Here is an 18,624-nt window from a genome sequence, read left to right as displayed (position 1 = left end):
GGGACACACTACAGGGGGATCTAGGTGGAGACTACTAGGGTCAGTCTGGTAGGGGTCAGTCATGGAAAAGTCAGTGTGGTTTCTCATACTCACCGCCGGAGTTGGCAAACCACTTGGGTCAGGAGCATCATTGGGCACCCCCACAGGATCAAACGAGCTGGAACCAACATCCTCTGCGTTGCTAAGGGACGTAGGCATACCAGAGGCAAAAGGCATGCGGGGTCGATGTGCCGATCTAGCCGCTGTAATCTTTTCCTCTGGGCTGGTTGATGCTGTGGTTGGCTGTGCTGGCAGTTGTCTAGCAGCTGTAGTCTTTTCCTCTGGGCTGGGCTGTGCTGGAGTAGCTGATGTCAACGGTGGTTGTGGAACTTGACTCCGGGGAATGGCGCCAGCAAACGTGGTGACGATCCCACCACCCAGATCAGTTCCTAGGACCACATCAGTTGGGAGACCATCCATGACAGCAACTTCTCGCAACTCTGGTCCAGCTCCCCAGTCCAGGTAGACTCTTGCCATGGGAACCTCTTTCTCCATTCCATCTGCCAGGGTGACCTTGGCAGTGCGACCCTGCAATACTGCAGCAGGATCTATAAGGTGGGGGCTCACCACAGTGATTGAGGCCCCAGAGTCTCTTAGGCCTCCCCCCTGCAGGGGTCCCACGTGGACCGGCTGCAGGTACCTCCACATATTGTGTAGGGGCTGTTCGGCCATGCAGGTGACTCTCTCCGCAGAGTGCACCTGTTTCCCGCCACACTCCATCGGACTGACTTGAGGGTGAACAGTCTCTGTAGGCTCATCTCCTCTAGTCAAACAAGCGATCCGGGCTCCAGCACTCGGATTTGGGGCACGAGTCTGGGGTACTTGGGATGCAGGACAGTTCATCCTCAGATGTCCGATTTTCCCAAAGCCGTAGCACTTCTTCTCCAGTCGTGGCACCGATGATCTCTGATCAGTTGCAGGGACGCTGCGGTGCGGTTGCTGGCCAAGAGCACCCGGGTTGGAAGATGCTTGTCTTTGGGGGTGATGAGCTGAAGAGGGGGGTCCCCTTGGTGGTACAGTCTTTTGGAGCTGGCTGCTGGCTGGGCGCTTCTGCCCCTGTGGCCGAATTGCCACATACTTGTCTGCTAACTGGGCAGCCATCTTTAAGCTGGGTGACTCCCGGTCTAGCACCCACTCCTTCACTTCTGGGGCGCACCTGCGGTAGAACTGCTCCCTGCAGATCAGGTCAATCAGGACATCCCATGTAGAGCTTTCCGAATCCTTCACCCACTTCACCACGTACTGCCGCAGCTGGGTGGCGAACTGCTCATGGGTGCTGCTAGGATTCTTGGGCAAGTCTCTGAACTTCTTCCTGTAAGACTCTGGAGTGATGAAGAATCGCTGGAGGAGGGCCTTCGCAACTTCGTCGTAATCCCCACAGTCCTCCGTGGCCACTTCTCGATAGGCCTCCAAGGCCTCTCCATGCAGAGTGGGCACAAGGTGTCTCACCCACTCCGACTTGGGTAAATCATGTAGTTTACAAGTCCTTTCAAAAACTTGTAAATGTCCATCAATGTCCCCATCACTGTCTGCAAACTTGGCAAACTGAATGCGTCCCGATCTGTGTACAGCAGCTGACAACGGCTCCCGGGCTACCACGGCCTGTGGTGCCCGCTCATCACGCCACATCTGGATGATGATCAAGTGCTCTTGCTCCGTTGCCCTTTCCCCCAATTCCGCTATCCGATCTGCTAGGGTATCCGGGCCGCCCCCCCCTGGGACGTCGGGATCCTGGCCCTGCTAGGGATTGCTGGTGAATCATGGCTGCTGCTAGAAGGGGCGGGGCTTGTGGGTCTCACCGGTTCCGTACGAAGGTCCACTGGTGGGCCGTCCTCTGCGATGCTGACGCCATCAGTGCTCTCCACCTCCGCCCGATGGGACTCCTCTAAGCTCACGAGCGCCGCCTTCATGGCGCTTCTGGACGCGTTGAAAGGGATATCCACACCCTTCTCCTGGCACACGATCTCCAGATCGCCCTTAGATGTTCCGCTGAAGTCCGTCATCTTGTGCGTTCTCCTGCGCTGCAGTTACTCCTCTCCTGAGTAACTCGGCTTCTCCAATCGGGTGACCGAAAAGCCGCCTGGGATTATCCCACCGCTATGCCACCAATTTCTGTGACAGGACGGTTCCGTACGAAAGCACTCACCGCTTTCGTTTCCTGTCCCCAGTGCACAGAATGGAAGGTTAGGTCACACGGGACCTGGCCACATAGGGGATTCCTGCTTACCGTTAGTAACCGCCTGTTACTGACTCCACCCACTGCGCTGTGGGCGGGTTTATGCTGCCACCACCAAACTCCTAACCTGCCATGGCATTTGGAACCACGGTTCTGCTCTGCATGTGCCGACACACTGCCTTACCACACCTGTGTGGTATTGACGAATCCCCACTAGTCACCTGACTAGGCCGCTACCGGTAGCTGGCGGAAGGCGGAACCTGGAGACGCTAGGTGCTTCCCTGGACAGCCGGAGGACGGGGCTATGTTTGGCATAACCCTGTAGGTCACAAGATGAAGCAATCTTCTTGAGGCAGATGATGTTTATTTGCTCAATAATAGTCTTAAAAAAGACTCTTCCCTATTGCTAGGGGCAACAGCATACAGCAAGATGTTCCAGCAGAATGAAGATGGTACAATACCCTCTGGAGGCACGCAGGCCTCCTTTTTATGTCAATTTTACACACAGTACCACAGGGGGGTAAGCCCTCCCTGTCTTATCCAACCAATCAGGTTATCGCAGAAAATATAAATAAATACAAGTTACATTTCAAAAGTTAAGAATTAGATAAAGCACATTCCTGCTCCTCTTCATAAATAACCAAACCAGTGTGCTTTCCCAAACACAATCTGATTACCATGTCCCTGTCTCTTTCACAAATGTAAATGTAACTTGCATTTCAATTGCATTCACCCTCTCACACATAGACAACGTTCTTCTTATACTGTAAATTAAACATAATCTGCATCACACATAATGCAGCCTAAGAAATCTTACATCAAACTGTTGGTAAACGAAACCCACTAGTTTGCATTCATAAAACACAATCTGATTTAGCAGCAACTTGTGTCTCCATGCAAAACCAGTTCACACAATATTCAGACAGCAAACAAATCCTTTCACCTGCATGTGTATATAAAGTTACACAGAGACACATCTCAATCTCAAAGAAATGGCTTGTCCATACACCCCTTTCCAGGTGCCAGGGTCATCAGCATCTCAATTCCTAGGTGAGAAGCTTCCAAGGCCATTTGTCCTCAAACGTAAATGCATTTTAAAACCAATACAGCTTACACATTCCTTCTAAGTGCTGGCATTTGCTGCATTGTAAATGTGCAATCCTACAACTGTGCCTAGAGCATTAACTATAACATGGTGAAAACACAGTATTAAATATATTTTTAAATACCCGATGCCTAGCACCCACAATACATTTAAAGATGGCGCCTAGCACCAGTGCACAGTTTAAAAGTGGCGCCAAGCGCCCTTTGTCTTCCTAATGGCGACGGGCACTAGGGGTTAACCCCTTCAGTGCTGCGGCCGCCATTACACGTGTGGCTGGTTAGTCTCTCCGGCCACACTGTCACTGAGCGCTCAGGGCTGGGTTCTGAGTTTGTGCAGCTCCTTGTACAACCTCAAACAGCAAGTTCTAACAAACTGCTCATGCACAGAAGTACATTTACACTTTTTTGCATATTTCTGGACGATTCTGAGTCGGACAGGTCTTGTCCAGATCTCTTTTTGCGGGTAATGAGCGTTTATGAGCTGCAATGCTGTGGACCCACGGAAGAGATCTGTCTTGTAGGGGTGTCATTGTGGTGTTGCGGGCGTGTAGAAAGATTAACACGCTACTCTGTGTCACAAGTATAGGGAAGGGAAGCCTGTGTCTGGCGGATCTCTTGCATCTGGCCAGCATAGGGCAAATGCAGAAATGTTGCATCTGACTCAGAATCAGGCATCTGAGCAGTCCCACCAGTGGCAAAAGCAGGATTTCTAGAGGGGGTTTCCAAATGCAGTCTTCAAATATCCCACTCTGCGGAACATTATAGATGATCTATAGTATAGGCTGTATCAAACATATTCAAATTATATAAATAGTATAAGTGGTCAGGAAAAGGTTAAACATACTATAATAAAGGCACATACATTATGGAACTAGTACTGCACTTTCTAAGCACACATTCCCCCACCGCATGGTAAGGCTCCTGCCTCTTCTTTTTGGAAGCTGCTCTTTGGTCCAGTGAACTGAATGAGGGCTCAGAACCACACACCCAGCAATCTTGGTAGAAAAAGCTGCTACCAGTGAGCATGTGCAGTAGCTCTGCATGATGTGGTGGCAGCTCTAGTAATCGTATTATATTCCATTGCTGATGTTGTCATAATTTGCCACTTGCCAAGGGGAGGGGGGGGGGGGTGTTCTGGGTAACCGGAAACCCCCCTGCGTTTGTCTATGCCCACCGCTCTTGTTCTGCATGCTACATGCAATTCTCAGTCTATTGAGTAACATATCTCTTGTTCTGCATGCTACATGCAATTCTCAGTCTGCAGAGTAACTTATCTTTTGCTCTACATGAGCAATCTCACATTGCATGCAGTTGTCACTCTATTCTATATTTATCTTGTTCTGCTTGCAGCTCTCAGTGCACACTGTATTGCACTTGCTTGCAGGGTGCAGCCCTCAGAGCCTATCCTTACATTGCATTCATACAATATTTACACTGCTAAATAATTGTACTGCAATCATGTCGCCAGATGTGTTACATGCAAATTATTCTTGAAAGTTGTACTGAGTTTTGCGGAGAACGGCTGCAGCTGCTGCTGGCAAAGGCCTATATCTGTATGAGAGTAAGATAACTGTGCTAGGGAAGTAGACTTGCATAACTCATGCTTTCTGTCCCACATCTGCCTTCTGTGCAGACCACTAACTCACCCCTGACCAAGGCGTTCTGTGCAAACACTCCTCAGTCAACTTCAGTTTTTTTTTTTGAGGGGGGGGGGGGGGGGGGGTTTAAACAAGAGTTATTGTAATGTTGTGGACAGAGACTGAGGGGTATATTTACTAAAGTGTGGGGTTTCAGTAGTGGAGATATCGCCTTTAGCAACCAATAAGATTCTACTTATCACTTGTGTAGCACCTTCAAGAAGATAATAGCTAGGGGTAACTTTACTAAGATGGGAGTTCTATTTAAGATGGGATGTTGTCCATAGCAACCAATCAGATTCTACTTCTCATTCATCTAGCACCTTCTAGAAGATAATACCTGGAATCTGATTGGTTGCTATGGGCAACATCCCATCTTAAATAGAACTCCCATCTTAGTAAATTTACCCCCTAGAATCTGATTGGTTGCTATGGGCAATGGCGGTAATTCAGATTTGATTGCAGCAGCAAATTTGTTAGCAGTTGGGCAAAAATATGCACTGCAGGGGGGGAGCAGATATAACATGTGCAATGAGAGTTAGATTTGGGTGGGTTATATTGTTTCTGTGCAGGGTAAATACTGGCTACTTTATTTTTACACTGCAATTTAGATTTCAGATTGAACACAACCCCACCCAAATCTAACTCTCTCTCTGCACATGTTATATCTGCCCCCCCTGCAGTGCACATGGTTTGCCCAACTGCTAACAAAGTTCCTGCTGCGATCAACTCAGAGCCGGATTAAGAGGGGGGTCCCGGGGATAAGTACCCTGGGCCCCCTTTTTTCAAAGGGCCCCCCGTCGCCGCCGCAGATCGGAACAGAGATTTGATCTGCGGTATTGCGCTGCACTCCCGGGAGCCGGTGCCACACGCAGCGGCACGGCAGCTCAGCGATTGCTGTCCCTGGCGGCTATGGCTCCCGGCGGCGGCTCCACTGACTTCACTGCCTGTGTGATGGAAGGACAGCTGAGCGACGGCTCAGCTGTCCAATAACATGAGGAGCAGCAGCCTGCGGCTCAGACATTGGCTGCCGCTGGGCGCGCAGGCTGCAGGGAAGGAGGAGAGAGGACAGCTGCGCGTGGACTCCGTGGAGGCCGGAGCCAGCCCAGCACTCAGAACGTAAGGCTGCATTACAGTATGTTCTGGGTTTTAATATATATATATGTATATATATATGTGTATATATAAATATGTGTGTGTGTGTATATATATATATATATATACACACGTGTGTATGTGTGTGTATGTGTGTGTGTATATATATATATATATATACATAATGTGTGTGAATATATAAATGTGTGTTGTGTGTATATATATATATATATATATATGTGTGTGTATATATAATATATATATATATATATATATATATATGTATTATAGACATATTTATCATAGGCGTGCGCACAGGGGGGTGCTTGGTGCACACAGGTAACCCCTAATGTCCAGCACCCCCCTCACACACGCCTGTAGCTGACTCATTACTGAGCGTGCAGTTCTATTCCTGACTGTGACTACACTGTACGCCCGCACACGCTCTACGCCCGGCAGCACTGACAGCCCGCTCTCTAAGGCCATCCGCCCGCACAGACTTCCTGCGTGCACGCCCGCTCTCTACACCCACGCCCGTCATCCACCCGACCCTTCCCTCTCTACACTCGCCCTCTATGCCCGGTCAGCATGCCCGGCGACAGACATGCCGCTGCAGGGGCAGTAGAGGGTACATTTGTCAGCAGCACCTGCTATTGGAACACACATGTGAACAGGACTGCACCCACAAGTAATGTATAATGTGTGTTATATAATGTATTTGGAGGGGCACCATGTGTCACATAATGTGTTTGGGGGCACTGTGTATTATATAATATGTTTGGAGGGTACTATGGGGTCTATTCAGGCCAGGCCGCAGCCGCTCATTCGCACGTGGCGTAATGCAAATTTTGCCTCATACCGTGTGACGTAATGTGAATTGCGGCTCATACAGTGTGGCGTAATGTGAAGTGCGGCTCATACAGTGTGGCGTAATGTGAATTGCGGCTCATACAGTGTGGCGTAATGTGAATTGCGGCTCATACAGTGTGGCATAATGTGAATTTTATCTCTTGGTGTGTGGCGCAATGTACATTTTGTCTCATACTGTGTGGCGTAATGTCAATTTTGTCTCATACTGTGTGGCGTAATGTAAATTTTGGCTCATACCATGTTACGTAATGTGAATTTTGTCTTATACCATGTGACGTAATGTGATTTTTGGCTTATACCATGTGGCGTAATGTGATTTTTGGCTTATACCATGTGGCCTAATGTGAATTTTGGCTTATACCATGTGATGTAATGTGAATTTCGTTTCATATCGTGTGGTGAAATGTTCATTTTGACTCATACTGTGTGGTGTAATGTGAATTTTGCACCAAGGCACACCACTCTCTGGTTCCGCCACTAGGTCAAGGATAGGTTGGGAAAAAAAGATCTATAAAACATCGCGCTTTAAAGATATAGTGTAAATTATCAATGTAACAATAAAAATTAGTTTTGAAAAAATGGCTGTGAAGTAGTCAGAAATGAGGTTGGGAGACTGTTTATGAATAATAAGAAAAGTACATTTTATTTATACCAAATAATCCACCATCTGGAGAATAAAATAAACATATATATAGTTTTAAGAAAGCATCAATTTAGTTAATGTATTCCAAAATGCATGGTTGGCTGTTATACCAACTCTAATTTAAAAGCTGTGTTATAATTCGGTAAATACTAAAGTGTCCTCTTAGGAAACAATGTATATCAGTAATTGCACTCCTTTGCACGTTCCACACAAATAGGCTGATGGCTTTCAGTGCCGGCGTCCCGGCCACAGTTTATAATTCAGGGTGAACTGAAGACCGCTGCCTATAATTCTCACAAATGTGAATAGGTCATCCCTCCTTTCCCGGTGGTGAGGCTATCACCGCCCCGGGCGTGATGTAACGTGTGTCCGTGTAACGGATAGGATCAAGGGACTCACCCGTCTCTCCGCTGTGATGTTCACTGCCGTCTCCCCTCTCCCGGTGGTGAGGCCGTCACCGCCCCGGGTGATGTGATCGGAGGGTTCGTGGTTGTTACCCGCAGGGATCCCGCCGTCTGCACTTTGCAGCGTGATGGTATTAGCTGACAGGCTGACAGGCGGGTTATTACCAACGGTAATGCAGGAAAGAGCCCTTTGATGATGATAGGCAGCGGGGCCTCTGCAAGCTATTTTCCAAAGCCAAATAAGTTCTAACGTGGTGGACCAGTGCACTGCTGATTATTCAATGGTGTCAACGCGTTTCGTCCCACAATGCCTTGGGACTTCCTCAGGAATACCATTTAGTTAGAGTGTTCCTCTTTTATAACTAGCAGTGATCTCTAATCAATTACAGCTGTGAACAGCTGTAATTGATTAGAGATCACTGCTAGTTATAAAAGAGGAACACTCTAACTAAATGGTATTCCTGAGGAAGTCCCAAGGCATTGTGGGACGAAACGCGTTAACACCATTGAATAATCAGCAGTGCACTGGTACACCACGTTAGAACTTATTTGGCTTTGGAAAATAGCTTGCAGAGGCCCCGCTGCCTATCATCATCAAAGGGCTCTTTCCTGCATTACCGTTGGTAATAACCCGCCTGTCAGCCTGTCAGCTAATACCATCGCGCTGCAAAGTGCAGACGGCGGGATCCCTGCGGGTAACAACCACGAACCCTCCGATCACATCACCCGGGACGGTGACGGCCTCACCACCGGGAGAGGGTAGACGGCAGTGAACATCACAGCGGAGAGACGGGTGAGTCCCTTGTTCCTATCCGTTACACGGACACACGTTACATCACGCCCGAGCGGTGATAGCCTCACCACCGGGAAAGGAGGGATGACCTATTCACATTTGTGAGAATTATAGGCAGCGGTCTTCAGTTCACCCTGAATTATAAACTGTGGCCGGGACGCCGGCACTGAAAGCCATCAGCCTATTTGTGTGGAACGTGCAAAGGAGTGCAATTACTGATATACATTGTTTCCTAAGAGGACACTTAAGTATTTACCGAATTATAACACAGCTTTTAAATTAGAGTTGGTATAACAGCCAACCATGCATTTTGGAATACATTAACTAAATTGATGCTTTCTTAAAACTATATATATTTATTTTATTCTCCACATGGTGGATTATTTGGTATAAATAAAATGTACTTTTCTTATTATTCATAAACAGTCTCCCAACCTCATTTCTGACTACTTCACAGCCATTTTTTCAAAACTAAGTTTTATTGTTACATTGATAATTTACACTATATCTTTAAAGCGCGATGTTTTATAGATTTTTTTTGTTTAGTTTATGCTAGAGACTCTAACCAAGTCTCAAAACATACGCTGCTGTTTGCCTACACTGGTTGTATTTATATATAGAAAAATTAATTTATATATATAAGCGCCGGGAGAGTGGGACTGGCATACCACTGGAGATCTGTCTCCTCTCTATATCCTAAGGATAGGTTGGGGAAGTGTAAGTAACGATAGGATGCAACGGCAGCTAGGACTTAGGGTTATGCCTTAGCGGACAGTCAGTACCGTCCAGTGGTCGCACCATTATGTTTCATTTTATTTCTCTGGGTTGTATTATATCTACTTGTATTATTAGGAACTAGGGATAAATTAGATTACGACAACTGTATTAAAAAAACTTTGATTAAAAAATATTGTATATTATTGTTTTTGTGTAAAATATGCAATAATAATAAATATTCCATTTAAGATGGATTAGTCTGAAAGATTCTTTCAAATTTACAACCTAATTGTAATTTTAAGACGCTATGATTTTAATTTTAAATCTTAGGGCCCCCCTGTCTCAAGTACCCGAGGCCCCCCGAGGCCTTAATCCAGCTCTGGATCAACTCAGAATTATCCCCTTCCTAGATCCAGTAGTTCTGTATCCTGTGAGGAATACAGGGTTAGGTATTCCCCATCATGTATACACTGCACTGCGTGCTACTCAATGCTCTGCACAATGGATCAAGAGCTGTGTTGCGGAGTCACATCCTGGCTCCTGGTGCCCAAACACTATATGGGGGAATTCAATTAGGTGCGAGTTTGGAAAAGACATGAAACTTGCACACTTCACCTTCATGCGCGAACTCGAAAATTCACACAATTCAATTAGAAATGACAGTTCACACTACTCTTGCAAATTTTTTAAAAAAAGTGAACTGGGAAAATAGCATGAAAAAGTGGAGAGACCTTCCTAGACCCCCCAAAAGTGACAACTTCGTTAGCAGAACCATATAGATTCAAATGACTGATTACGAACTGTGTTTAATTACAATAAGATTTAACAAAAAATTTAGAAAAAAAAAAAGGTGATTTGGGGGTAATTTTAGATAAAAAAAAGGATGAAAAGCAATAATTTTTTGTTGAAATAAATACTTTAAGTAAATTTGGGGTGCATAAACTAGCTAAAAAGTTGATTTTGTGGTACATTGAGGCCATTGAATTTGTTTTCACCACAAGAATGACATGTAATTATCATTCTGAGCTAACTGAAAACTTCCAAATTCCTAATTAGTCATTGAGGGAGGGGGGGGGGGGGGGGGGGAATCCAAGGGGTTCTGAAGCAAGTCCGGGCATTTTTACCTCACAATAAAGATTTTCCCCCTCTTCACCTATTCTGGGGGGTGCGCACAACAACAGACACATTTACAATGAAAAAGAAATACACGTTTGGAATTGAATTGCAAATATATTGCACGATCCAGATTTTCCGTGAATTAGCCTCATGGGACCAAACTCTCACCTAATTGAATTACACCAAGTAGTGCTGCAGGGTCGGACTGGCTCATAGGGGTAGAGGGGGAACCCCCATCCTCTAGGGATCAGGTTCCATACGCGCACGCAGAGGGGGTTTCCGAGTACCTGGGAAACCCCCCCTGCATACCAATATATAGTCGCAACTGACCGATTTTTATTCTTGCTTTTTATCTCACGGAGTAGCAGACACTGGTAGCATCACACGGGGAACTGCAGTGTGCATTCCCCGGCTCCCACTCAGACATGCTGTACCCCGTACCCATGACGGAGCACTGATCGCGGTGGGTGCTCACTCACATGCTGGGTCGTGCAGGCGCGCGCTGGGCGGTATGCCATTGTGCTGGATTTCCGGGGTACTTCCTGTTTACCCCTCTCTCCTTACTAGTAGCCGCGGCCTCTGTCTGACAGCACTGCGACTGCTGTCAGACCGTGAAAGCACCGTGACCCGCAGTCATGTAGTGACAGCGCTGCAGCCACACTTAGGGCACTGAACTTATAGGGCAGATGAGGCAAGGGCTGGAAACCTCAGTTAATCGGGCTGTGCAGCAGCAGCGGTGCGGTGCAGCATGTATGGTTACAGCTGCACAGCCCTTACTTTCCTCACTGGTTGCTCCTCCCCCAACAACAGTGCGGTGGAAGCATGCTGCAGGACCTGCTCCTACTCTATGAAGGCCATTCATGCTGTGTGACTGGAAGCAGTGAGCAAGCTGGTAAGTATCGTAACCCTGTGGCACACACTGAAAATGGGGATTATTTTATTGTCTACAGTAGATAATGGAGCCTTGCAGGTTTTATTCCTCTGTGTCGCTTATCAATCCCCTATTAGTCCCTTGTCTCTCCCTATCTCCCCGATATCTCACTCTACCTCTCCCCCCGTCTCACTCTCTATTCCCACATCTCACTTTCTATCCCCATGTCTCTCTCACCAGTGGCGGATCCAGGGGGGGGGCACTCGGGCCCGTGCCCCCCCTGTCATTTGTGGCCCCATCCGTCCCCCCCCTCCGCTTGTGTCACTGAGACACGCTGCCGCTCAGTCCAGCGGCAGCGTGTCTCAGCTGTCAGGAGGAGAGCGCGGCTGTCTGGCGGCGTGTTGCGGACTTCAAACCAGCCGCCGGTTCGTGAGCCAATCAGAGCTCGCGGACCGGCAGCCAATCAGGAGCCGCCAGTCCGCGAGCTCTGATTGGCTCACGAACTGGCGGCTAGTTTGAAGTCCTACACGCCGCCAGACATAGCCGCGCTCTCCTCCTGACACCTTCAGAGCCGGCAGAGAAGCAGCAGCGGTAAGCAGCTGCAGAACTGCTGTGGGGGCATTTGTATAGTATACCTGCTGTGGGGGCATTTGTATACCTGGCACTGTGGGGGCAATTGTTTACCTGGCACTGTGAGGGCAATTGCTTACCTGGCACTGTGAGGGCATTTGTATACCTGACACTGTGGGGGCATTTTTGGATCTGGCACTGTAGGGGCATTTTTGGATCTGGCACTGTAGGGGCATTTTTGGATCTGGCACCGTGGGGGCATGTTTGGATCTGGCACTGTGGGGGCATTTGTGGATCTGGCACTGTGGGGGCATTTTTGGATCTGGCACTGTGGGGGCATTTGTGTATCTGGCACTGTGGGGGCAATTGTGGATCTGGCACTGTGGGTGCAATTGTGGATTTGGCACTGCACTATTGGGGGCATATGTCTGTGTATCACGTCTCATTTTAATTGGCCACACTCACTAAATGACTGCGGTCATTACTACAGGCAACATTACTACTGGGGGCAATACGGGCATTGCATAAGGGGCACCACTACTATGGGGTCTATATAAGGGGCACTACCAGTACAGTGGACATTGCATAATGAGCGCTACAACTGTGGGCATTGTATAAGAAGCGCCACCTCACATGCACCGAAGCCGCACGCAAATGTACTTCCCCTTCCATGGTGCCCCCCCTATCATTTTCTTCTGGATCCGCCCCTGTCTCTCACCCCAACATCTCTCATTCTCCCGCCACTGCTACTCCCAGCCTGCACCCTTCTCTGCTCTACTACTCCCATCCTTCCTTATGACTACTATACCGAGCTTTCCCCTGCTTCCCGCTACTACTTCCATCCTGCCTCTTACTTTCCACTACTACTCCCATCCTTCCCCTAATCCTCACTACTAATACTCCCAGCCTGTCTCAAAATGTGGTAGAGTGTATGGAGCACATGCTTCAGGCACTGGCTTCGTTGGTGGGTAATAAGCTTACCAGCCCTATCCCCTAGCCTCACAGTACAATACCACCCTAACCACCACCCTCATCTTCAGAACCTCTCTTTCTCTCCATGCCTCTCTTGCTCTCTCTCTCTCAATGCTCCTCTCTATTCCCCACGGCCCCTCTCTCTCTCTCTGCCATGCCTCTGTCTCTCCCCCATGTCTCTCTCTCTGTGCCCATGCCTCTCTCTCTCTTCCCCATGTCTCTCTCTTTTCTCCCCGCTCTCTCTGGCTCTGTGAGATATTCTATCTATCTATCTATCCATCTATCTACCTACCTATCATTTTTGTGTAAGTATATATATATATATATATATATATATATAAATTTGGAAACCCCCCCTATAAAAATCCTGCGTTTGCCCCTGGGTTCCAGATTGTGCACTTGAATTATACATGATCCATATTGTATGTTACATTAAACTGCAAAGTTCTATGGTGTATTATTTATCATGCATGCACTAGCAGTATTTACTATATATATTTATCTATCAAGGGGCCCAGACTATGCACTCTCTAATGGATAGCCAAGCCTCTAAGCATGGGCCCCTACCACTGCATTTCGCCGGTGGGCCCTTCATGTCCCAGTCCGACACTGATGTGCTGTGAAAACATGACATATTGAAGTAAGGCCCAGTACTGCCCATCATATAAATAGTATTAATGGGTTCATCAATATCCATGATGTTACTGTACGAATGATGAATCTAGTAAATAGTGTGGCGTCCAACTGAAAGTAGGAGATGACACAACGTCCAAGAAGGTGTTCAATTCGGGGCTGAAGACGAATCTCTGTCTTTTTAATAGATTTTTACTTCCCTTGACTTTGTGATATTATATTCTTCTTACGTAACTTTCTTTAAACTAAAAATCACAAAAAAAACTGACATAGGACCTTATTAAGGTTGGATCCACTAAAAAAAACATGTGAAGTGCCGCCGAAAAATGTAAAAGACGCCCACCAATGCACCTTGCTGGGCCTGCGATCACTGTGCGATCACGGTTCGGCCTTCATACACACACGATGCGGTTGCAGAGCAGACGCCCGATTTGCGATTTGCCAATTTTGCAATTGAAGCTGAATACAGCTGAAGCTGAACAGTGTATAACCTCATTGATAAATACACCCGTGAGAAAATTTTTTTGGATATGGTGAATAAAAAATAAACTAAAACACCAAAGTCCCAATATTCTACAATAAGATGTTCAGTGGGATTACAATGCTCTTACCTCCAGTAGTGTTTATGTAGCGCCTTTCATATAAATAGATGTCAGTTTTGTACATTTTTTTGTATGAATTTTAGTTCAATGAAAAAAAATTACAACAGAGTGCCAAACAAGGGAAGTAAACAGCTACTTAATATTTCACGTTTTTAGTGGTAAGTGTCATTAGTTTTTCACTTTTAGCTGCAGTGTTTGCTTTATTTTTGGGTGATCAGAAACTCTTTATCTATACCTATGAATACTAGGAAATGATTGCCCTGGCCTCACCTTTTACATATCATTTTAATATTTTGCACGGTAAGCCGAATATTATTTATCCAGTTTCAGCACACACATGATGACAAGATCTGATAAAGCTGCCACATTGCCATAGAAATCCTAGTAAAGTTATCCAACAGCTGCAAAATAACTAAGTCATATGACAAAACAACAGGGACAAAAGTGAAATGAGTTTATAGAAAATACAAAGCTTTGTGTTCCACTCACCTTTCCAAATCGCTGCTGGTGTTGCAAGTACAGAGGTCCCTGTTTCACTAAACCCACTTCCATCACCTACTCTACTTTCTTACCTAACAACACTCTGACCTCCACCTACAGTATCTCCTGACGCTCTCGTCTTTTATTGGACTCTATAGTAACCGTCTCTCCACACCCGGCACTGTCCACTAGTAGTGCTCTCTGACCTCTTAATTTTCTTTTACAAATTTATATTTTAACGTACCTCTTCCACTAAAACTGCCCCTACTCATCATTACTGTCCCCTTACAAATTGTGCCCCACTCGTAATCACCACCGCACTCTCCTCCCTCTCCACTTCTGCATCTGTCTCACAGGTCCCGGATCTCCTAGATTTTTTCGTTTTGTTTTGTAAAACTTTTTGCCCTCTTTCAACCTCACAGTCTGTCTCTTTTTTTCGCTCTCTCTCATTTGTCACTCAGCAGCCTTTCTCTTGCAGTCTCTTTTTTTGCCTTCTCTCTCCCATTATCTTCCTCTTGCATGCAGTATTTTTAATGCAGCAGGTTGCTTCTGTCTTTTTGTCAGTTCCTCCCTTCCTTGTACACGCTTCCGCTGTGAAATCTACACTGTCATAAGTGTGTCTCTATGAGTGTCTATATATAAACATCTGTCTGTTTGCAGCAAGTTCATCTATTTAGTTTAGCTTGTGTGTGCGGGGATGTCTGTTAGGCACGCCATACTGCACGTTGTATGCCAACAATGGACAGGTTTTTACGACCTGTGCTTGATCATGCAAATGCCACCGTTCTGCACCTTAGCACCAGTTTTGGTCAGTCACTTGTTATCAAAGTGCATTCTTGCCCTTTACTCACACTCTTAAAGACCTCCCATCAAATGAGGAGTATGCCTTGGTGCACATAAAGGTGTAACTCATCCGCAGAGGGGCCAGCGTCACAGTAGCAGGCAAAGTGGCCACATCTGTGATTTTCCGCACTGCGCATGCATCTGAGGCGGACATACATATGCATTTCAGAGGATCTGCGGGCTATTCAGAGTAGCACATTACCCACTCCGATCTCTACTTGCAGCTAAATGGGTGTAACTTGGAAGCATTGGGACATTCGCGCTTAGCATCAGTTTGCTGGGCAACACCAGTCTACACAGCTACTCCCAGGCACAACTGGGCAACAACTGTCTACGCGGCTACTCCCAGGCACAACTGGGCAACAACTGTCTACTCGGCTACTCCCAGGCACAACTGGGCAACACCTGTCTAGTCGGGTACTCCCAGGCACAACTGGGCAACACCTGTCTACATAGCTACTCCCAAGCACAACTGGGCAACACCTGTCTACGTAACTACTCCCAGGAACAACTGGGTAACACCTGTCTACGTGTCTACTCCCAGGCACAACTGGGCAACATCTATCTACTCGGCTACTCCGAGGCACAACTGGGCAACACCTCCCTACCTAGCTACTCCCAGGAACAACTGGGCAACACCTGTCTACGCAGCTACTCCCAGGTACAACTGGGCAACACCTATCTACGTGGCTACTCCATGGCACAACTGGGCAACACCTGTCTACGTGGCTACTCCCAGGCACAACTGGGCAACACCTGTCTACTCGGCTACTCCCAGGCACAACTGGGCAACACCTGTCTACGTGGCTACTCCCAGGCACAACTGGGCAACACCTGTCTACGTGGCTACTCCCAGGCACAACTGGGCAACACCTGTCTACGTGGCTACTCCCAGGCACAACTGGGCAACACCTGTCTACTCGGCTACTCCCAGGCACAACTGGGCAACACCTGTCTACGTGGCTACTCCCAGGAACAACTGGGCAACACCTGTCTACGTGGCTACTCCCAGGAACAACTGGGCAACACCTGTCTACGTGGCTACTCGAGCACAAGAAAATTTGAAAGCGCTGACACTCTGTATATATATAAAATATATTTATTTTTTATAACTTCAAAGTTTCTTAATTCCACAAAATAAAATTCAAAAATATATAAAATCAGCAATACATTTAAAAACACAGTTTATCCATATAGTAAACCATGTATATAACCCTCTTTTCTGGTCCCTAGAGACTGATAGCAACTATTTGTTACTTAGTTCTAAACTCAATTGTATCTCTTCAGTCTCTGTGGAACAGAAAAACTCCTTAATCCCTGCAACACAGTATCTCCACCACCTATACAACTACTTCTACGAAACAGAAACACATGTAAGGTTTCCAATTTGTTCTAATTAGAACACCATATCACTCTTTTTTATAAAAATATTCTAAAGTCCACAATGTGAAAGTTTTCTTTGCGTGGTGAATGGATTCTAATTGACGTTCTGGCACCAGATTTTTATCAGTAGAATAAACTGCAGTATGTTAAAGTCTTTAGTTTAACGATGGGACAACATGCACGTTGCTAGGGTATTTCAATTTGTCTCCCAGCACAAGAAAAGTCAGTTGCACATAAAGTGTTGAAACATGGCAATGTGTATATATTAAGCAGCAACTTTACCCCTCTTGCTGTCCGTGGAGAATTAGCACTGGTCAGCAGGACTCCCGGCTCTGGTAGCTAAATTCCATTTACTTGATCCAAATCTGGAGATCCGAATCCAGTTCCACGTGGGTGCACAGGGTTTACAAGGATGGCCGTTCTGTGTATCTGTTGATGCTGCTAAAACGCGTTTCTCCGCCTCACATCACCATCGGCGGCTTCATCAGTTAGTATCTACGTGGCTACTCCCAGGCACAACTGGGCAACACCTGTCTACGTGGCTACTCCCAGGAACAACTGGGCAACACCTGTCTACGCGGCTACTCCCAAGCACAACTGGGCAACACCTCTCTACGTGGCTACTCCCAGGCACAACTGGGCAACACCTGTCTACTCGGCTACTCCCAGGCACAACTGGGCAACACCTGTCTACATGGCTACTCCCAGGCACAACTGGGCAACACCTGTCTACGTGGTTACTCCCAGGAACAACTGGGCAACACCTGTCTACGCGGCTACTCCCAGGCACAACTGGACAACACCCGTCTACGTAACTACTCCCAGGAACAGCTGGGCAACACTTGTCTACGCAGCTACTCCCCGGCACAATTGGGTAACACATGTCTACTCGGCTACTCCCAGGCACTACTGGGCAACAAATGTCTACGTAACTACACCCAGGCACAACTGGGCAACAACTATGCGGCTACTCCCAGGCACAACTGGGTAACACCTGACTACGTGTCTACTCCCTGACACAACTGGGCAATACCTGTCTACTCGGCTACTCCCAGGCACTACTGGGCAACACCTGTCTACCTAGCTACTCCCAGGCACAACTGGGCAACACCTGACTACATGGCTACTCGCCGGCACAACTGGGCAATACCTGTCTACCTAGCTGCTCCCAGGAACAACTGGACAACACCTGTCTACTTCCAGGCAAAACTGGGCAATACCTGTCTACCTGGCTACTCCCAGGCACAACTGGGCAACACCTGACTACGTGGCTACTCCACGCCACAACTGGGCAACACCTGTCTACATAACTACTCCCAGGAACAACTGGGCAACACCTGTCTACGCAGCTACTCCCAGGCACAACTGGGCAACACCTGTCTAAGTAACTACTCCCAGGCACAACTGGGCAACACCTGTCTATGCACTATTCCCAGGCACAATTGGGCAACACCTGCCTATGTGGCTACTCCCAGGCACTACTGGGCAATACCTGTCTATTTGGCTACTCCCAGGCTCAACTGAGCAACACCTGTCCACGTAACTACTCCCAGCCTCATTTGCGCTCGCCCCGCTGTCTGCAAGCCAGCGGTCGGGATTCCGGCACCGGTATGCTGGCCGCCGGGGACCCGGCCGCCGGCAACTCATACCACACCCGTCTATGCGGCTACTCCCAG

General features: G+C 47.4%; 1 protein-coding gene across 1 annotated transcript in view; it reads right to left on the bottom strand.

Moving 5' to 3' along the window:
- DOK2 (docking protein 2) overlaps positions 1-15,249 on the bottom strand; it is a 99,022-nt gene extending 83,773 nt beyond the window's left edge. Inside the window, exon 1 of the mRNA XM_063931826.1 lies at positions 14,732-15,249. Within this exon, the coding sequence (XP_063787896.1) occupies positions 14,732-14,794 (63 nt within the window). The 5' untranslated portion in view covers positions 14,795-15,249. The remainder of the gene's footprint in view (positions 1-14,731) is intronic.
- Positions 15,250-18,624: the final 3,375 nt, after the last annotated feature.

The sequence above is a fragment of the Pseudophryne corroboree genome, chromosome 6 (genome assembly GCF_028390025.1).
Source record: "Pseudophryne corroboree isolate aPseCor3 chromosome 6, aPseCor3.hap2, whole genome shotgun sequence".
NCBI lineage: Eukaryota > Metazoa > Chordata > Amphibia > Anura > Myobatrachidae > Pseudophryne > Pseudophryne corroboree.
Note: the sequence above shows the minus strand (reverse complement) of the source record. Positions and strands in the feature narration are given on the sequence as shown.